The following is a 14,824-nucleotide window of genomic DNA, read 5'->3' as shown; positions in this document are numbered from 1 at the left end:
GACAGAGGGGGAAACTGAGGTACAGAGAGGGGAAGTGACCTGCCAAATATTAGAGTGAGTTAGTGGCAGTTCCAGGGTAGAACCTAAGTCCCATTTTCTGGTTCTGCCACTACTATAACGCATTGATTTCCACTGATGTTCAGAGCCCCAGCCTATTGCTTATAGAAAGTTCTAGAAAGGGAACTTTAGTACATGGTTTAATGTGACTCTCCCATGTTTGTACCTAATACTGGACTATTAGCCATTAAGGGAAACAATCAGAGTACGCCAAGGGATCACTTCCACCATCACCACGAAAAGGAAGAATATGTCAGTATACACTGAAAAAAAAAAAACACCTTATTCACCCCCCTAGCCCATGCCCAGCTAACCTCATATACTCCCACATCCTGTGGATGCCTGTCCTACAGTTGATATTTCCCAATCCAGGGAAGACAGATGGCTAAGAGCACAGGATTTGGACCTCAACAGAGTTTGGAGACCTTTCCTACTGCTTACTAGCTGTGTAACCTTGCTCAAGTTACTTCATCTGCATGAGCCTTTTTTGTTCCCGAGGTCACAAATGAATTACAAAAATACTGGGCTCTTCTCAGTTTTGAGCTCCACAGGAATTACAGAGTCTCACATCTACCTCCCAATGAGAATGGTTGACCCTGTTAGAGATTTTACTTATGGGATATCCACTTAATCTCTGCATTAAATTGCATAAAATTTGTGGTGAAACTGGGACGAATCATCAGGAGCAATTAACTTTTAACTGGCATTCCAGATGCTAAAGCACATCCCTCCCCCACACACACGCCAGTTATCATTACTGTTCATTTATCTGTCTCTACAAGAGATCCTCACTATAAGGGATGTTTACAGCTACAAAACCATTCCAAACACTTGCTCACAGATATCTAATAACCCAGATGTTTGCCAGAGCCCTCAAACCTGCTCAAGCCAAAGGTTGTCTCTCTGCCCCATCGATGTGTCTGGTGTACCCACATTCTTCCAATTTCACACATCTGTCACTATAAATAATTGCGGAATATTGAAGAGGGCAAACTTTTTGTGGACAGAAAAACTTACATGGTTTTTATGATTACAACTGGAAAGTTACTACCATATACAATCTTTATGTCCAAGAGCTTAAAGCACTCGTTCAATCAAAAGCCTGGGAGCTGTTCATAAACTTATTTCTCCATTTTTCATACTGTGGATCTTCAGTTTCCTCAGAAGTAAAATGGACTATGTGCTCTCCTTCCACTTTGAGTAAGAGCTATTATAATTTATATATATCCCTAGAGTTAAAGTTTGATGTCCTGGGATTTGTTGGGGCTTTTGTATATCTTGCACAGAAAAGCGGGGCTTAAATTTCATGTTCTTCAACCCAGCTTTCAAATTTTAAGGGGGAAAATGATTATTAACCTTCATCCTCAGTGCCAGGATTTGGAAACCCAAGGCCCGGGAGGTATTCTCTTTTAAAGACAATGCCCAGTTGTGAACTGGGCCTCCTTCCCGCAGCTCCCCTGGGTCCCACCAGCAACCCAGACCTCTCTCTCAAACAGACCTGCCACTGGCCTCCCTCCTGCCTGGAGACTGAAAGGTCCCTCCTTTCCCTGGACAGAACATGGCCTCCCAGGGGAGACCACAAGGAGAGGAGAGACTACAAGGTCTCCTAAAGGAGATCTCCAGAGTAGGATAAGCCCAGGATGGCAGTGGCCCTGGCCACAACTCCAGGCTCTGCCTACAGATAAGTGGAGAAAAAGCAGCTGTCCCTCAGGTTCCCCAGGCTGGAAAAGGGAGTAGATTTCAGAGCACCGTGATGTTGGGAAAACCAAGGCAGTCCTCCCCTGGCAGGTTTGCAAACATGAAGCAAGGCTTGGGCAGTTGCAAAAGGAGAGAAAGCCCTCCAGCCAACGAACTCCATCTGGACTCCAGCATCCGCCCACCATGAAAAAGCAGGACAGTATTAACACTCATGTGAATTTCCCCCTGAGAGAAAGGGACCAAGGAATGACGGGAGTGGGAACGAGCGGGGGGATGTCAGAGGAAACAAAACTACACTCAAGATTAAAGAATAATAAGAGTAATAGTAATAATAAAGGTGGCAGCTGGGTGAGCGGCACGCTCCCCAGGTCCTTCCCCTGCACAGCAGCATGACTCTCTCCCCCCTGACACATTAACCAAAAACAACAAGCCGCCTGTAGACAATAGAATCACATGATCCCATGGACGCCCTGACCTGCCTCCGTGCCCCTTCCCTCCCTTCGTCCTTCTTCCTAAGACCACCTGGGCCCCTGGTGCTCTGCAGAAAAGACCTGACGTACACGCAGGATAGAGGCCAGTGACCAAAATCAGCATCTCCCCAAAGCCAGGGGAAATCCGTCCCAGAGACAGCTTGTGAGGACACAAAAGGAAAGCAAAAGCGGATCCACTGAGCTGACACAGCAACTTCCACCCTGCCACCTCTGGAGCTGACTGGAGCCCCTGCCCTTCCCAGACACACACCCCACCCCCCAAGCCTCCCCAACGCACACTATACACTCCTGGCCTACACGTGTGCAAGCCCACACATGCACACTCTCACCAGAGCAGTTGCCAACAGCCTGGAACCCAATTTATTCTCCCCACAGAAACTGTGCCTTTCCCAGGCTCTGTGATGGTCACTCTGAATCCTGGAGAGGGCTGCAAATTCCTGATTGTTTCTCTTGCACAACCAGCTCTGCTCTGAACTACAGAGTTAGGTCACCCTTAGATTCCACTAAACAAGGATTTCAAGAAACCTCAGATCTGGGCATGATTTCAACAATTGAAAGGAGGTGGCTGCTTTACAAACAGAAAGATTTAATTTTTAAAAGCAGTTGATAAATGTATAAACCCCGGATGCAGAAAAGCCTCAGCACTCAGAAAGACAAAGATTCAGAAAAGTTTTAATTCTTCAGATGGCTTGGCCTTGTTTCCCATCTGGAGTTCTGGGCATTCAGGATATTTATTTTTTAAGTGGGGAGGAGGGCGTAGGGAAGATGAAGTAATAAAAAAGACTGTTTTTAACATTTTGTTCATTTTAACAGCAAATCTCTAGCATTTCACAGCACCTCTAAAGGCCAACAAAGGTTTTTTGAACAACAATTTGTTCAAAGAGCTTACTCTGAATCTTGATCTGTAATTTGTGGATTAAGAACTGAAGATTTTGTCTTCTAATTGTTTGGTGCTAGCAGCAGTTACTTGGAAAGGTACTCACAAACTGTCTAGCTAGTTGGTTAGAGGAAATAAAGAGGAAAAATGTGCCACCACCTAAAAGTGGTGCACACATGGAAAGCAATTCAAGGACCTCCCCTAGCCAGTAATTTGTCAATATGTGCCACGCCCTTACCCCAGGCTCTGCAAAAATTTTATTGCCAAAGTTTGTCTGCTGCAGACCCAAAACTCACAGAGAGCATCTTCTGATTAGGATTGTTTTAGGCTTGATTATTCATTGAGCATATCAAGCACCCTATTCCTCTCCCATAGAGGGGAAAGAAAAAAAAATGTTCCAGCAAACCTGTGTATTAAAATACCGCTCAAGAGAGAGTAATCAGCGTGGGATCTACTGCTTTGGGGAATAGAGCAAGAGATCCACAGATAACATAGAAGGGAGGAGAAAATACAAATATCTTCCAATTAAATACATGCAGCTAAGTTTCTCTGGTGGTTTAATCAGTATGGGGAGAAAAAAAAATCCCTCTTTGGGCTCCTTAATATTTATTTAGGCAGATCAAAGGGCTTTTCCATCTAGCTTCAAACACTGTAGGAGTCATTTCAGATCACAAACAATACTGGTGAATGAGTTCTGAAAATAGCTTTCCTGGGAAGGCGGGCCATGTGCTGAGCGGGGCTTGGATTCTGCTCCACACCCCGGCCAACACACTCCCCTCCCGCAAGGCAATACAGCCCATCCACATACAGGAGGGAGTCCCACAGACTCTTCCACGCTGATGAGAAGAGCAAAATAAAAACCTCCAGCTTCACTGCCATGTTGCTGGCTTGGATGGATTTCCATTAAGCTAAGCAGTCCAATGGATGAACCCCTCCCTGGGTCTTCCATTTCATTGGGCAGATGGGAATCAGGTCCTTGCTCATTTAAACCGGAAGGGCCTTGTCCATTACCCCATTTCCTGTTCCAAGCCACTTATCAGAAGTTAGGCTCCTGCCCTTTGAAAGCCGTACAGAGGAGGTTGAAAAAGGTTAGGAAGTCAACCTGAGTTAAGTGAGACGAAGTGAGAGAGTAGCACAGACATATATATACTACCAACTGTAAAATAGGTAGCCAGTGGGAAGTTGCTGTATAACCAGGGGAGTTCAACTCGAGGATGGATGATGCCTTAGAGGACTGGGACGGGGAGTGTGGGGGGGAGTCGAGGGAGGGAGGGAATACGCGAATATGTGTATAAATACAGATGATTGAACTTGGTGTACCTCAAAAAAAATAATTAATTAATTAATTAATTAAAAAAATAAAAGAAAGCTTAATGAGATTAAAAAAATTAAAGGAATAAAAAGAACCCTGAACTGCCAAAGTTAAGGGTGGAGCCCAAAGTGAATTGCCTCTGGCTAAAAAACAGGACCTAGAGGTAAAAAAAAATAAATGAGATACCAGGAAATGCCAGGTGCATTCTCTTACCTTCACCCTACTCCACCCCCGACTGCCTTCTTTCTCTCCTGAGTCACCCACTATACTTCAAGCCAAGAGACTCTTTCGCAAATGAGTAAGAGGGGACAGGAGGCAAAAAGTTAGACATCAAAGAGATCAGAGGCCTCATCTAGGGGCTGCCCATGGAAAAAAGCCACCCATAATTACCCATGGTAACAAGGCAGGAATACCACCTTTTTTGCCCAAGGTTGAAACCTTCCCTCTCTCCCATATGCTGAAATACTCCTGTTTGGAGCCATGACCCTAATGGGAACAAGGAACAGAATCATGGAATCATAAGGTCTGGTTGATACAGCAATGAGTCAATGGGCCCCTGAATAATTCAGAAGTATATTTAGGAATTAATGAATATATAAAACAGTCCTCCTGAACTAATGGCAAGTTGTACAGAAGCCATGGGAATATTTTTCCTTCTGCATATTTTAGCATCGGGCCTAAACTTCTATATGATATGAGGTAGATTTAACTTAGATGTTTAAAAACATCACCAGCAGCTAACAAACTCTCTACAGAAGAAAGATGAAGCGGTCCAGACTTCATGAACTGCAAGGGAGTACAAGGCAAGTGACATTCTGAACCTGCACATATATAGCTCTCCCAACAATAATATCTGGATGTTTGGTTTGTGTCTGAGAGAATCATACTAATTCTACAGAAAGATCTGTTTTCAAAAATTTGTGAAGGGAGTTTTGTGGAGGAGAATAAATGAAAGTGATAGGCTATTCCAGGTTAAAGTGCAAGATAATTTACTTCCCCTCAAAGAAGGGCTTCATAACTCACAAGAAGAGGAACACTGACTCTTCCTTCAATATCTTAAGAGACCAGACAGCGAAAAGCTGCTGACATCAAGACTTGTGCTCCTGTTCAGCCACTAGGCAGCTGGGGTCACGCTCAACCTATAAAGTCAAGGGTATGTTAATACAGGGCTAATGATGGCTGAAGAGGCTGGAAATTCAGGTTGGCAGGAAATTTGCTAAGCCAGGGGCCAGCCATGCACTACAGAGTTTGTTATGCCAAACACCTGCCCATTCCATCCCTTAAGATTCCCAACACACAGCAGATGCTGGTTGGGGATGAGGTCAGGGAATGACAGAAAGGGAACTCTCTTACCTGGCTGCTCCATACTCAGGGGGATGCTGATACCTCATCAGTTGCCCCTCTGTTCTCCCTGGCTGGTTCAGACGATGCTCACTATAGAAGTGCCCTGGCTCTTGGGGCTTGCACACTACAGATTGGGGTGGCATGCCCTTGAAGGGATACTCTGGTGGGGGGCCTCGGTGTTCCATGCCCTTCAGGCTATGCTGGCTGGGAGGTGGCCCTTGGGCCTTGTAGAATTCACTGGAACTTGTGGGATTCTTGTAGAGGTCACTGGGCTGTGGTGGGGAGAGGGGAGCGCTGGTAACAGGCGGATGGGCCTTAACTCCACTGGTGGCCAGTGACATCTGCATTAGTCGTTCACTCAAGGAGCGAACATGTCCTTGCTTAAGGTCTCTGAGTCCTTCATCCTGATGCATCTTTCCAGGATTGAGCCGCTGAACGGACGGGCGTCCCTCAGTTCTCATCTTCTGGTTGGTCACTCCAGTGACATAGAAGGCAGCTCCAACACTGGCATGCTGCTGACCCCGAAAGTACTGGGACTGGACCTTGGCTTCCTCGTAGGTCGGGAGTTCTTCGTTATTCTGCATTCGGGGGGAGAGCTGCTTCTCCATGATGATGCTCTCTGACTGGATTTCCTGCCCCTGGGGTTCTTGTCGAGCAGCATGAGCTACAAGCTGTTGGTGGTGGTCTTGGGGACTCAACACATCATTCTGAGGGCCTGGGTTCCCACTGCCACTGGGGAAAGGAGGGCCGTTCCCTGTGGCTTGCTGGTGTATGGCAAGCAGGTTGCGATTCTCATTAGGATTGCCATAGCGGAGCTGCTCTTGTAGCAGACGCTGCAATACCGTGGTTCCTCCACTTGACTGTTCTTCAGAATTTCTCATCTCTATTGCTGGTGGTGCCTTGTGAAGAGAGAGAGAAATTGGGCACCTGGGCTGCCCTTGACCTGGGAAGGGGAAACAGGAAGCTTAACACCCAGTTGATGGATAAATCAGTCCTCTAAAGGGGAAGAAAATGAATATTTGGGGGTGAGGATTCCACTGCAGAGACAAAGTAGAGAATTGAATCTAGAGTTAAGCAGTTAATTGTTGGTGGCTTCTGGCTCTAGCATTGACATGATGAGGAACTTGGAGGCATAAGAGCCTACTGTTCCCTCTTTTACTTTTAGCCTGGGTTAAGTATTCAATCTTGACTTAACTCCTAAAAGGACTGGGGAAACCTGAAGCAGCCAAGTAGGACTGTGGGGGAAATTACCCCATAGGCAGGATCTGTAAAGCAGTTCAGCATGTGGAGGGAGCTACAAAATGCCAAATAATAACTAAAAGAAATAAAAAAGTGAAGAGAGCTTGGCTTGCACCAGATAGAAATGATCTCTGCTTGATGCAGATCTTTTTCTCTGATCTCATAAAACTCTGAAACATATCTTTTTTTTTTTAATCCTTTTTGCATTGTCCATTTTGGGTACTCCTTGGCTTAATAAGAGAAGGGCTTGGGATAATGGTTATTGACAAAGTTTCTCTTTCAGCCATCCAGGAATAGTCACTGAGAATTTGTCCTTGTTGTTGTTGTTGTTGTTGGGTAGGAGGAACTTAAAGGGGAAGCCCTCTTTCATTTGAAGTGTGCCTCTGACAGCATTTAGAAATTGAAAAATAAAAAGGTCACCCTTCTGGGAAGGGTATGATTGCCATAATCCTGCCCCTCCCCCCCAATTCTTCTTAGGGAAATAATATGGGTTGAGTGAAATAGGTATCAGTAGCAAAGACAACTTAAGACTCAAATTCTAATAATGCTATGGGTTTACAGGTTAACCTAAGCAATTGATTCCTCTTTTCTTGTCTTCTGTTTTTCCACCTGAAAAACAGTAGTAGGTGACCTCTCTCTCTCTCCTCTCTCTCTCTGCACAGTATAGTATATGCAAATTCTTTAGAGGCTCATAAAATCTTTGGACAGAATCTTTCACGCTAAGTCCTGCAATTCAATACTAATACTCAATAGTGAAACTTTCACTTCAAGGATCTTAAGTAGTGTTGGAGAATGGACATGACGTCACACAAAAAGTCACAATTAGGTCAACCTAACCAGCCTCAGGTTCCTAGATGAGAACTCTGGACTCCTGGCTCCCAGGCCCTGATTTCTATGATACGAAATAGTTTCCAGTCTCTCTGGAAACATGACCCCCTTTCCTTTAGTCTTGCGGGGAGTGACCCAGAAGATGCGCGTGGTAGATGGAGAAAGGTCATCTCCTCTCCTTTCGCACTTCTTGCATGATTACTGCTACCTGGTTTCTAATTGTTCTATTGAGCTGTTTGACCCCACAGTTAACCTTCCAAATGCCCCTCTTAAATCCCATTCATCATATTCTTTGGGGAAGTACACCAAGGGACTGAGCAACCTGCCCTTAAGTCCCCTTTCCCTCTCTCCTAGTGACCCTCTGGGGCTCCTGTATTTAAACTGTCAGATTGAGATTTTTCTATTAGGCTGACAAGTATAACAGATAAATCTCTTTTTGGTGCCTGAAACTGGCAAGATGACTACACCAAACTATTTCTCCTCTCTCAAAAAACTAGAAATGGGAGCATGTACGGTTAAAACAAAATCACTTAGAAACCCCTCCTGCAAGGCAGGGAAATCCAGACATTGAGCTGCCCCAGACTCTGAAGAGCACCCCGCCCCCTCCCACCCCACACCCGCCCCACCCTGCACACACACGGGCTCACACGCACTCACTGGCACCCACACACACTGATGGTCCATACCTATTTCTGCTTTCTTTTAGGCTTAAAGCCTTGCTCAGGATAGGGAATTCTTGCTTATGAGCAGCTCCAGAAACCGCAACGGCAGATTCCCTCTCCCCTAACACTCAGGTTCAGGGTAAGCGCCGCCAAGAGTCCAACCACTGGTCACTCTGAAATGGTCAGGAGGGGGAGGGAGGGAGAAATAAAAACGTCGTTTCTATTTTGCCACCAATGGCCAACAGTTAACCAAACCAGTCCTTCCAAGGGGATGACTTGTCCTCTCGTGTGCTTGCCTCTTATGTGAGTGGCAGAGTCCATTTCCACAAGGACAAAAAGAAACCTCCTTCTCCAGCGGCTGTGTTCAGGAGGTCAGCCAGTCTCCAGGGGATGGAAATGTGCAGGATGGCTCTGTTCTAGCCTCATAGCCCCCAGGAGCCGCTGCTTCCATTCTGAGTTGGAATGGAAGGTGATGACAAAAGTCATAAGCACTGTCACCTTTGGGTGCAACCTTTCAAACTGCTATCAGTAGCAGGAAAGGTGAGTGAGGCTTACTGGCCCACATCCCAGAAGGGAAGGCAGTCATCAAAAGGTAGATTTTAGACAAAAAAAGGACACTCAGTGAAGTTCCTGACTTAACTGCTACAGCCTCAGAGGGGCAGAAGAAAACCCAAACTTCTTCTCAACCAAGTCATTCAGTGTTTCTTGCATCCTGACTATTCGAGACATTTGCCAGCCTCATACTACAGCCAATGAGAGATACAGTTTCTGCCCTCACCGAGCTTACAATCTGATCATCAGCCCATCCATTCTTACTGGAGTAGCAAAAGTGACTGCCCTTCTCCACTCATGGCACTAACTCTTCTCCAAGAAGATGCCTCCACTTGCTTTCTCAGCACTTCCACTGCCCCAGTATCTCCACAAAAGGAAACTACTAGACTCACAGCATAGAGACTAGATGCAAACACCCACTAGATATGGATTTGAGGTAGTCCTCATTTCGAATTACTCCCTTGACCCTCTGAAAAGCCCTGCGGGTCCAACCAAAATGGTTATGAAACTGAAGGGTTTGTGTTTAGGTGAGAGGCACATGATCTACATTCCTATTTTCTGTCCTGGTCTAGCCATGACTCACTCATATCACTTAAAGGGAAGCCTTTAATCCGCACCAGGGACGCCACTGGAGGAGCAAAGCAATGCAAAGGAAGCACACAAGCGTCCCTGTATTTTGGGAGCGTGTCCAAAACATCCAAGTTTTAAAAAAATCCACAAAAACCGCACAGTGATTAATTTAACATTATTTCCTTGCAATGTTGCCAAAAATAAAGTGAACAGATACAGAGCGAACAAACACGGAAATCTGTCTTTCCATCTTGTTTCAGTCCCATGTATAATCACAATCAAAAGCAAATTCATCTCCAATATGCAAGGTAATTATTTTAGTGTGTCTCCCCTAATTTCAAAGCAGAGGAACAACTTCTAATTGGAATCGAAGCTGGGCTGTCAACAGAGCTATGGTAAATAACTGCCGTGCTTCTATTGTCCAATTTTGAACAAAACAGTTGTCTTTTTTTTTTTCCAACTGAAACACAGAAAACAGCCCAAGGCTTTTAAGCTTGAGCCCCTGGTGAGAAACCACTACAATTCTTTTCCAGTACTATTTAGATTCTTCATGCTGATTTTGACTGGCTTGCTCCTGACACCCAGCTCCTCACCAAGAAAACTTTAGTTATCCAAAATCTTACTCTCTTCCTTTAATTTTGTCCCCTCTCCTCCATATCCTTTTCAAAACCCAAATCACTTTAAGTCAACCGGACACAGATTGTCCCTCCCCACCACCCCGCCCCCAGCCTTTTTTGTTTCTGTTTAAAAGAGGAAAAGAAATCAGTCTAAGAAAAAAGCTTTGCTGCTTCTTCTCCAGTTTACTGATTTTTTTCCTTACGGAACTTATGCTCATCTACATGTTAAGAGTCACATAAGAAGGAAAACACTACTCCATTTATTTATTAGAGAAAGGAGAGGAAAAGATTCCTTGTCTCATGCACAAGAATTAAAATAGTTATGAACTCTGCAACCTTTAATCTGTCCACAGCTTTAATCATGCCACTGCCAGGGGTCTGACATCATCTTCAATCAATAAAATAACCTTGTTTCTCCTGGACAAACAAACAGACTGTCCCTGAGGATATTTGATAGGGGAAGAAAGGATATCCATGGTTCTTGCTTTAAAAATGCAATTTGAATCTATATATTCAACTCATTTGTAACAACAGGACTGCAAGGCCAAGCTAAATTCTTACTCCATTTGCAGTCATCAGCCACTCCCAGTATACCTGAGAGGTTGAGCCAAAATGAAACACATTGGTGAGAGCCCAGATGTTTCCCAAGCCACGTCACCATTACAAAGTGGCCAGGGCAGACCAAATTCCCACCCTTCAAATAAATTTTGAAATCTGCCTATAAGATCTTCCTTCTATCCCTCTATCTCCTCCTCCTATTCTGCCCCCACCCCTCACTCCACCAACCAGGAGGAAGAATCTAAGTCTAGGAAACCTGTTTCTCTGCTAAATCTTGGTCAGCTTGTTTCATACCATTTTACTTCCAGCTAAATGGAAAGAAGCCAGTTCAAAGTTTTTCCTATACCTACGTGCATGTATTTGTGCATAAAACACACACACAGACACACATACACACACACACCCTCCCACACAAAGATGTAAAACAGCCCACTGAATTCTCTCATGTCCTCTCATGTTGGTCCATATTGTGGCTTGAAGTGTCCTAGAGAACACCTTTCCCAAGAATCTTGCAATGCAAGATACTAATTTGCTTCCTTTGGGAGGTAAGAAACAATGGTTCCTTGGCGGGTTATCACTAAACTTTCACTGAGTAATAGGCAGGCAGTATAAATACCATGATTAAAAGCCTGGCTCTAGAGTCACACTGCCCAATCCAAATCCTGGATCTATGACATACTAACTGACTTCATACATGTCTCTTGATCTCCCTAAGTCTCATTTTCATCATCTGCAAAATAGGACTAACGGTGCTCATACCTCATAGGGTTGTTATAAAGATTAAGGGAAGTAATCTATGTAAAGTGCTAAGCTCAGAGCCTGGTACATAGTAAAGACTCAATAAATGTTATCTATTAATATTATTATTTCAAAGTGGTCCTTTTCTAGAAGGGTACAGCAATTTTACGAGGTAAGGGTGTTTTTCTTTTTTTTTTTCTTTTTTAAAAAACCCTTTATTTGCAACTCGCTCTTTTGTGCAGATGTCCTTAGATAAGTGATGGCCAGAACTAGAAAGATCCTTGAGAGACCATCCAGTGGTTCAACTCTGTGTTTCTATAGATGAAGCTGACAGAGCTTAAAAGTGGTCAGAGCCAGGACCAGAATGCAGGTTTTATTACTCCTAGGGTAATAGCACTTCCACTAAAATATATTATCTAGCATATTAGCTCGTACATAGAAGATGCTTAATAAATATTTATTAAATTGAATTGACTCTGGTTTTAAGAGGTTATAAACCTGGGTTAATGCTACCATCAATTTTCCAATTCCATGGGAAGTAAAATGTTAATGGCGGGAGGGAAAATTCAAAGACATAAGAGGAATGTGTTTAGCCAAAGGTATGGCCAAAGGACCCTACAAAATCTCTCCTCTTTAGGCCACAATATGCAGGTAGGTTGGAGAGTAACAGGAACCTCCACTGATCAATATTTCCAGGCCCCTGTTCTAGGTCTTGTCAACATCATACCAACTTGGCACTTGCTGTTATTTAGGTCTAGCTCTAGCTTAAAAGCAGGCTTTGAGTCGGCCCCACCTCTTTGCTCCTACCTCTACTTCTATCAAGATTAGTTGGAAAATTATCTTAAGAACCACAATAAGTCCTTGGCATTTCCAAATCTTAGGATCAGTGTCAGTTATCTGTTTCAGAGATGGTAACTCAAGGCGTGGTCAATTTGGGAGCATTTTTACTCTGCTGAACTCTAAAACAATTAACTTGAACATGGTAACAGGCAACAAAGGTAATTAACCCTAAAGTTAAACACTGAGTAACAAGGAGAATCCTGTTGCCACAACCCCTCCACCTCCCCCCACACACACCCATTCCAAGGGAGGAATCACACCATCACATCCCATTTCTTCTTGCCTCAGAAAAAGTATAAATAAGCAGTCCATGAAATCGGATTGAGAATAAGCTGAGAAAAGTTTAAGAATATACCTACAAGCTACCTGCTTTACCAATCTCCTGTCTTCAGTGGCATACCACCCACTTGTATTTTTACTTTATTTTACAAGTACTATAAATACAACATGCAAATATTGATAACAAAGAGAAAAAAAAAAAAACACTTATCCCAGCACCTCAACCCAAGAATTGTTAGTATTACAGAATATTTCCTTTAGGTTTTTTTCTATGTGTTTTTGTGTTTTTACAAAGCAATGAAATATTAATGTACATATCATTTTGGATTCTACATTTCACTTAGTCATAAGCACTCTCTCCATGGTGTGGCACAGACTTCTTAACAAACACTGCAATGGCTGTGTAATAGTCCATTAAACGAATGTATCAAGATTCACTAACCCATTCTCCAACTATTAAGAGATTTAAATTGCTTTTCATTTTCTGCTAGTCTAAATAATGTTACAAAAACATCTTTGTGATTTAACCTTTTTTCAATATTTTGGATTGTTTCCTAATGATAGACTCTCAGGAATGAAATTAATGGGTCAAGGAACATGAATGTTTTCAGACAACCCACTAAAATAAAATAAAAAGAACTAACAAAACACCAAAGCCCCATGAAATCTCTCCTTCTTTTAATGAAAAGTTCTCCTGCTCCCATTTTTCCACCAGGGCAGAGCACGACTCCTGGTAGGGAAAGAAGCCAAGAGAAGCAGTGTAGTATCCCAGTGGCTTGCAAAATGGCACAGTGGAATGTGGGCTCCCCTGCGAATCCAGCTTGCATGCACTTGCCCCAAATTGCCACCCAGCCAAGAAGCTAATTAGTAAAAGCATCAGGTGGGTGAGAACAGGTTCATGGCCTGTAATGGCTTATATCATGTTTCATTTTTGCCCTTGGAAAGATCTGACAGTCAGCTCAAAGACATTCAGTTCTAGTGACCCAACATGCTACATTCTGAGACTTAAATCTGTTAATTTTCAGAACCAATCTTCAATATATTTTAAAGGGTATTTTGCTGTATAGAACTAAGCATACATGACCAATGAGCCTCTGTGTGTACCTCTATTTTCAACCACGGTTAAGGAGGCACATTTAAGGTCAGCCTTGTTTAACATTATATGACTAAGTGGCACCTGTCTTACATGATCAATGTGTTATAGACAGAGGTTTATTTGCAGATCTGACCATAAAAGTCATCCAGTCCTAAGCAGGGGAGGCCACCGGCCAGAGATGCCCCTGGCTTAGCAAGAGCAGACACAACAAGCATTTCTTTCCTGGGTTGCCTAAGTCAGAACTCTCAGAAGAGGGCAGTTCCACTCTCCACCTTCTACTTGAAGACTTTTCCCTAATCCTTCTCCATTTTCCCCTGGCCCCCAACTCTGCTCAACATGGAAAATCAATTCTCTCTTCTCAGTCTTCCTACTGGACTTTGGACACATCTCTATCACAACACATCACACCATATTGTCCACGAACATTTTACTGAGCACTTACTATAGCCAGGTACTGTATAGGCCCTAGGGTGGATAAAAAGAGAAATAAAACAGAGTCCAGTCCTCAAGGAGCTCCCAGTCAAGCAGAGGGGGCACAATCTAACCGGAAACCAGAGATACGAGCAGATAGCTCAGGCAATACAGCAGACCCTGCAAAAAACTCTGGGCCACCTGAATAAAACTTCCTAGAGGAAAAAACCCATGAGCTGAGTAGGAGACACAGAATCTGATAACCAATGTTGGGGAAGTTGAAAAGGGAGGAGTCAAAGATAGGTTGATATATGTCTTCAGTAGTCATTAGTGTATGCATAACAGCTAAGGTCAAAGAGTGGGCTGGATCAGACAGAGTAGGAGCCGAACAGACCCAAGGATGAAGCTAAGGATAGACCCCTGAAAAAAAAGTGATTATTCAAGGGTCAGGTACTCTGTAAACGTGGGAGTGAGGAATTCCTTTATTTACTGCATGGGTTTTTCCCCATATACCTTCAATCTAGACATTGTACTATACCGCTCCAGGACAGAAGTCCCCAGGTGCAATGCAGAGAGAAGAAAAGAAGTTAATTCTTGTCTCTTATGCTTCTAAGTACCGAGGGAGAAATCATTATAATAGGCTGAGCCAGAAATG

The 14,824-nt window shown here is 43.7% G+C and overlaps 1 protein-coding gene across 4 annotated transcripts in view; it reads right to left on the bottom strand.

Moving 5' to 3' along the window:
* AMOT (angiomotin) overlaps positions 1-14,824 on the bottom strand; it is a 62,263-nt gene that overhangs the window by 38,917 nt on the left and 8,522 nt on the right. For 3 of the 4 annotated variants that reach the window (XR_009050347.1, XM_057718750.1, XM_057718752.1), the window contains exons 3-4: positions 8,533-8,681; positions 5,789-6,722 (exon numbers count right to left, since the gene is read on the bottom strand). Coding sequence is in view for 3 of the 4 variants with exons in the window: in XM_057718750.1 (XP_057574733.1) it covers positions 5,789-6,660 (872 nt within the window). In the remaining variant the exon portion in view is untranslated. The remainder of the gene's footprint in view (positions 1-5,788; positions 6,723-8,532; positions 8,682-14,824) is intronic. The other variant, XM_057718751.1, reaches the window with a different exon arrangement.

The sequence above is a fragment of the Hippopotamus amphibius genome, chromosome X (assembly GCF_030028045.1).
Source record: "Hippopotamus amphibius kiboko isolate mHipAmp2 chromosome X, mHipAmp2.hap2, whole genome shotgun sequence".
Classification (NCBI taxonomy): domain Eukaryota; kingdom Metazoa; phylum Chordata; class Mammalia; order Artiodactyla; family Hippopotamidae; genus Hippopotamus; species Hippopotamus amphibius.
This window is presented reverse-complemented; position numbering and strand designations above follow the sequence as displayed.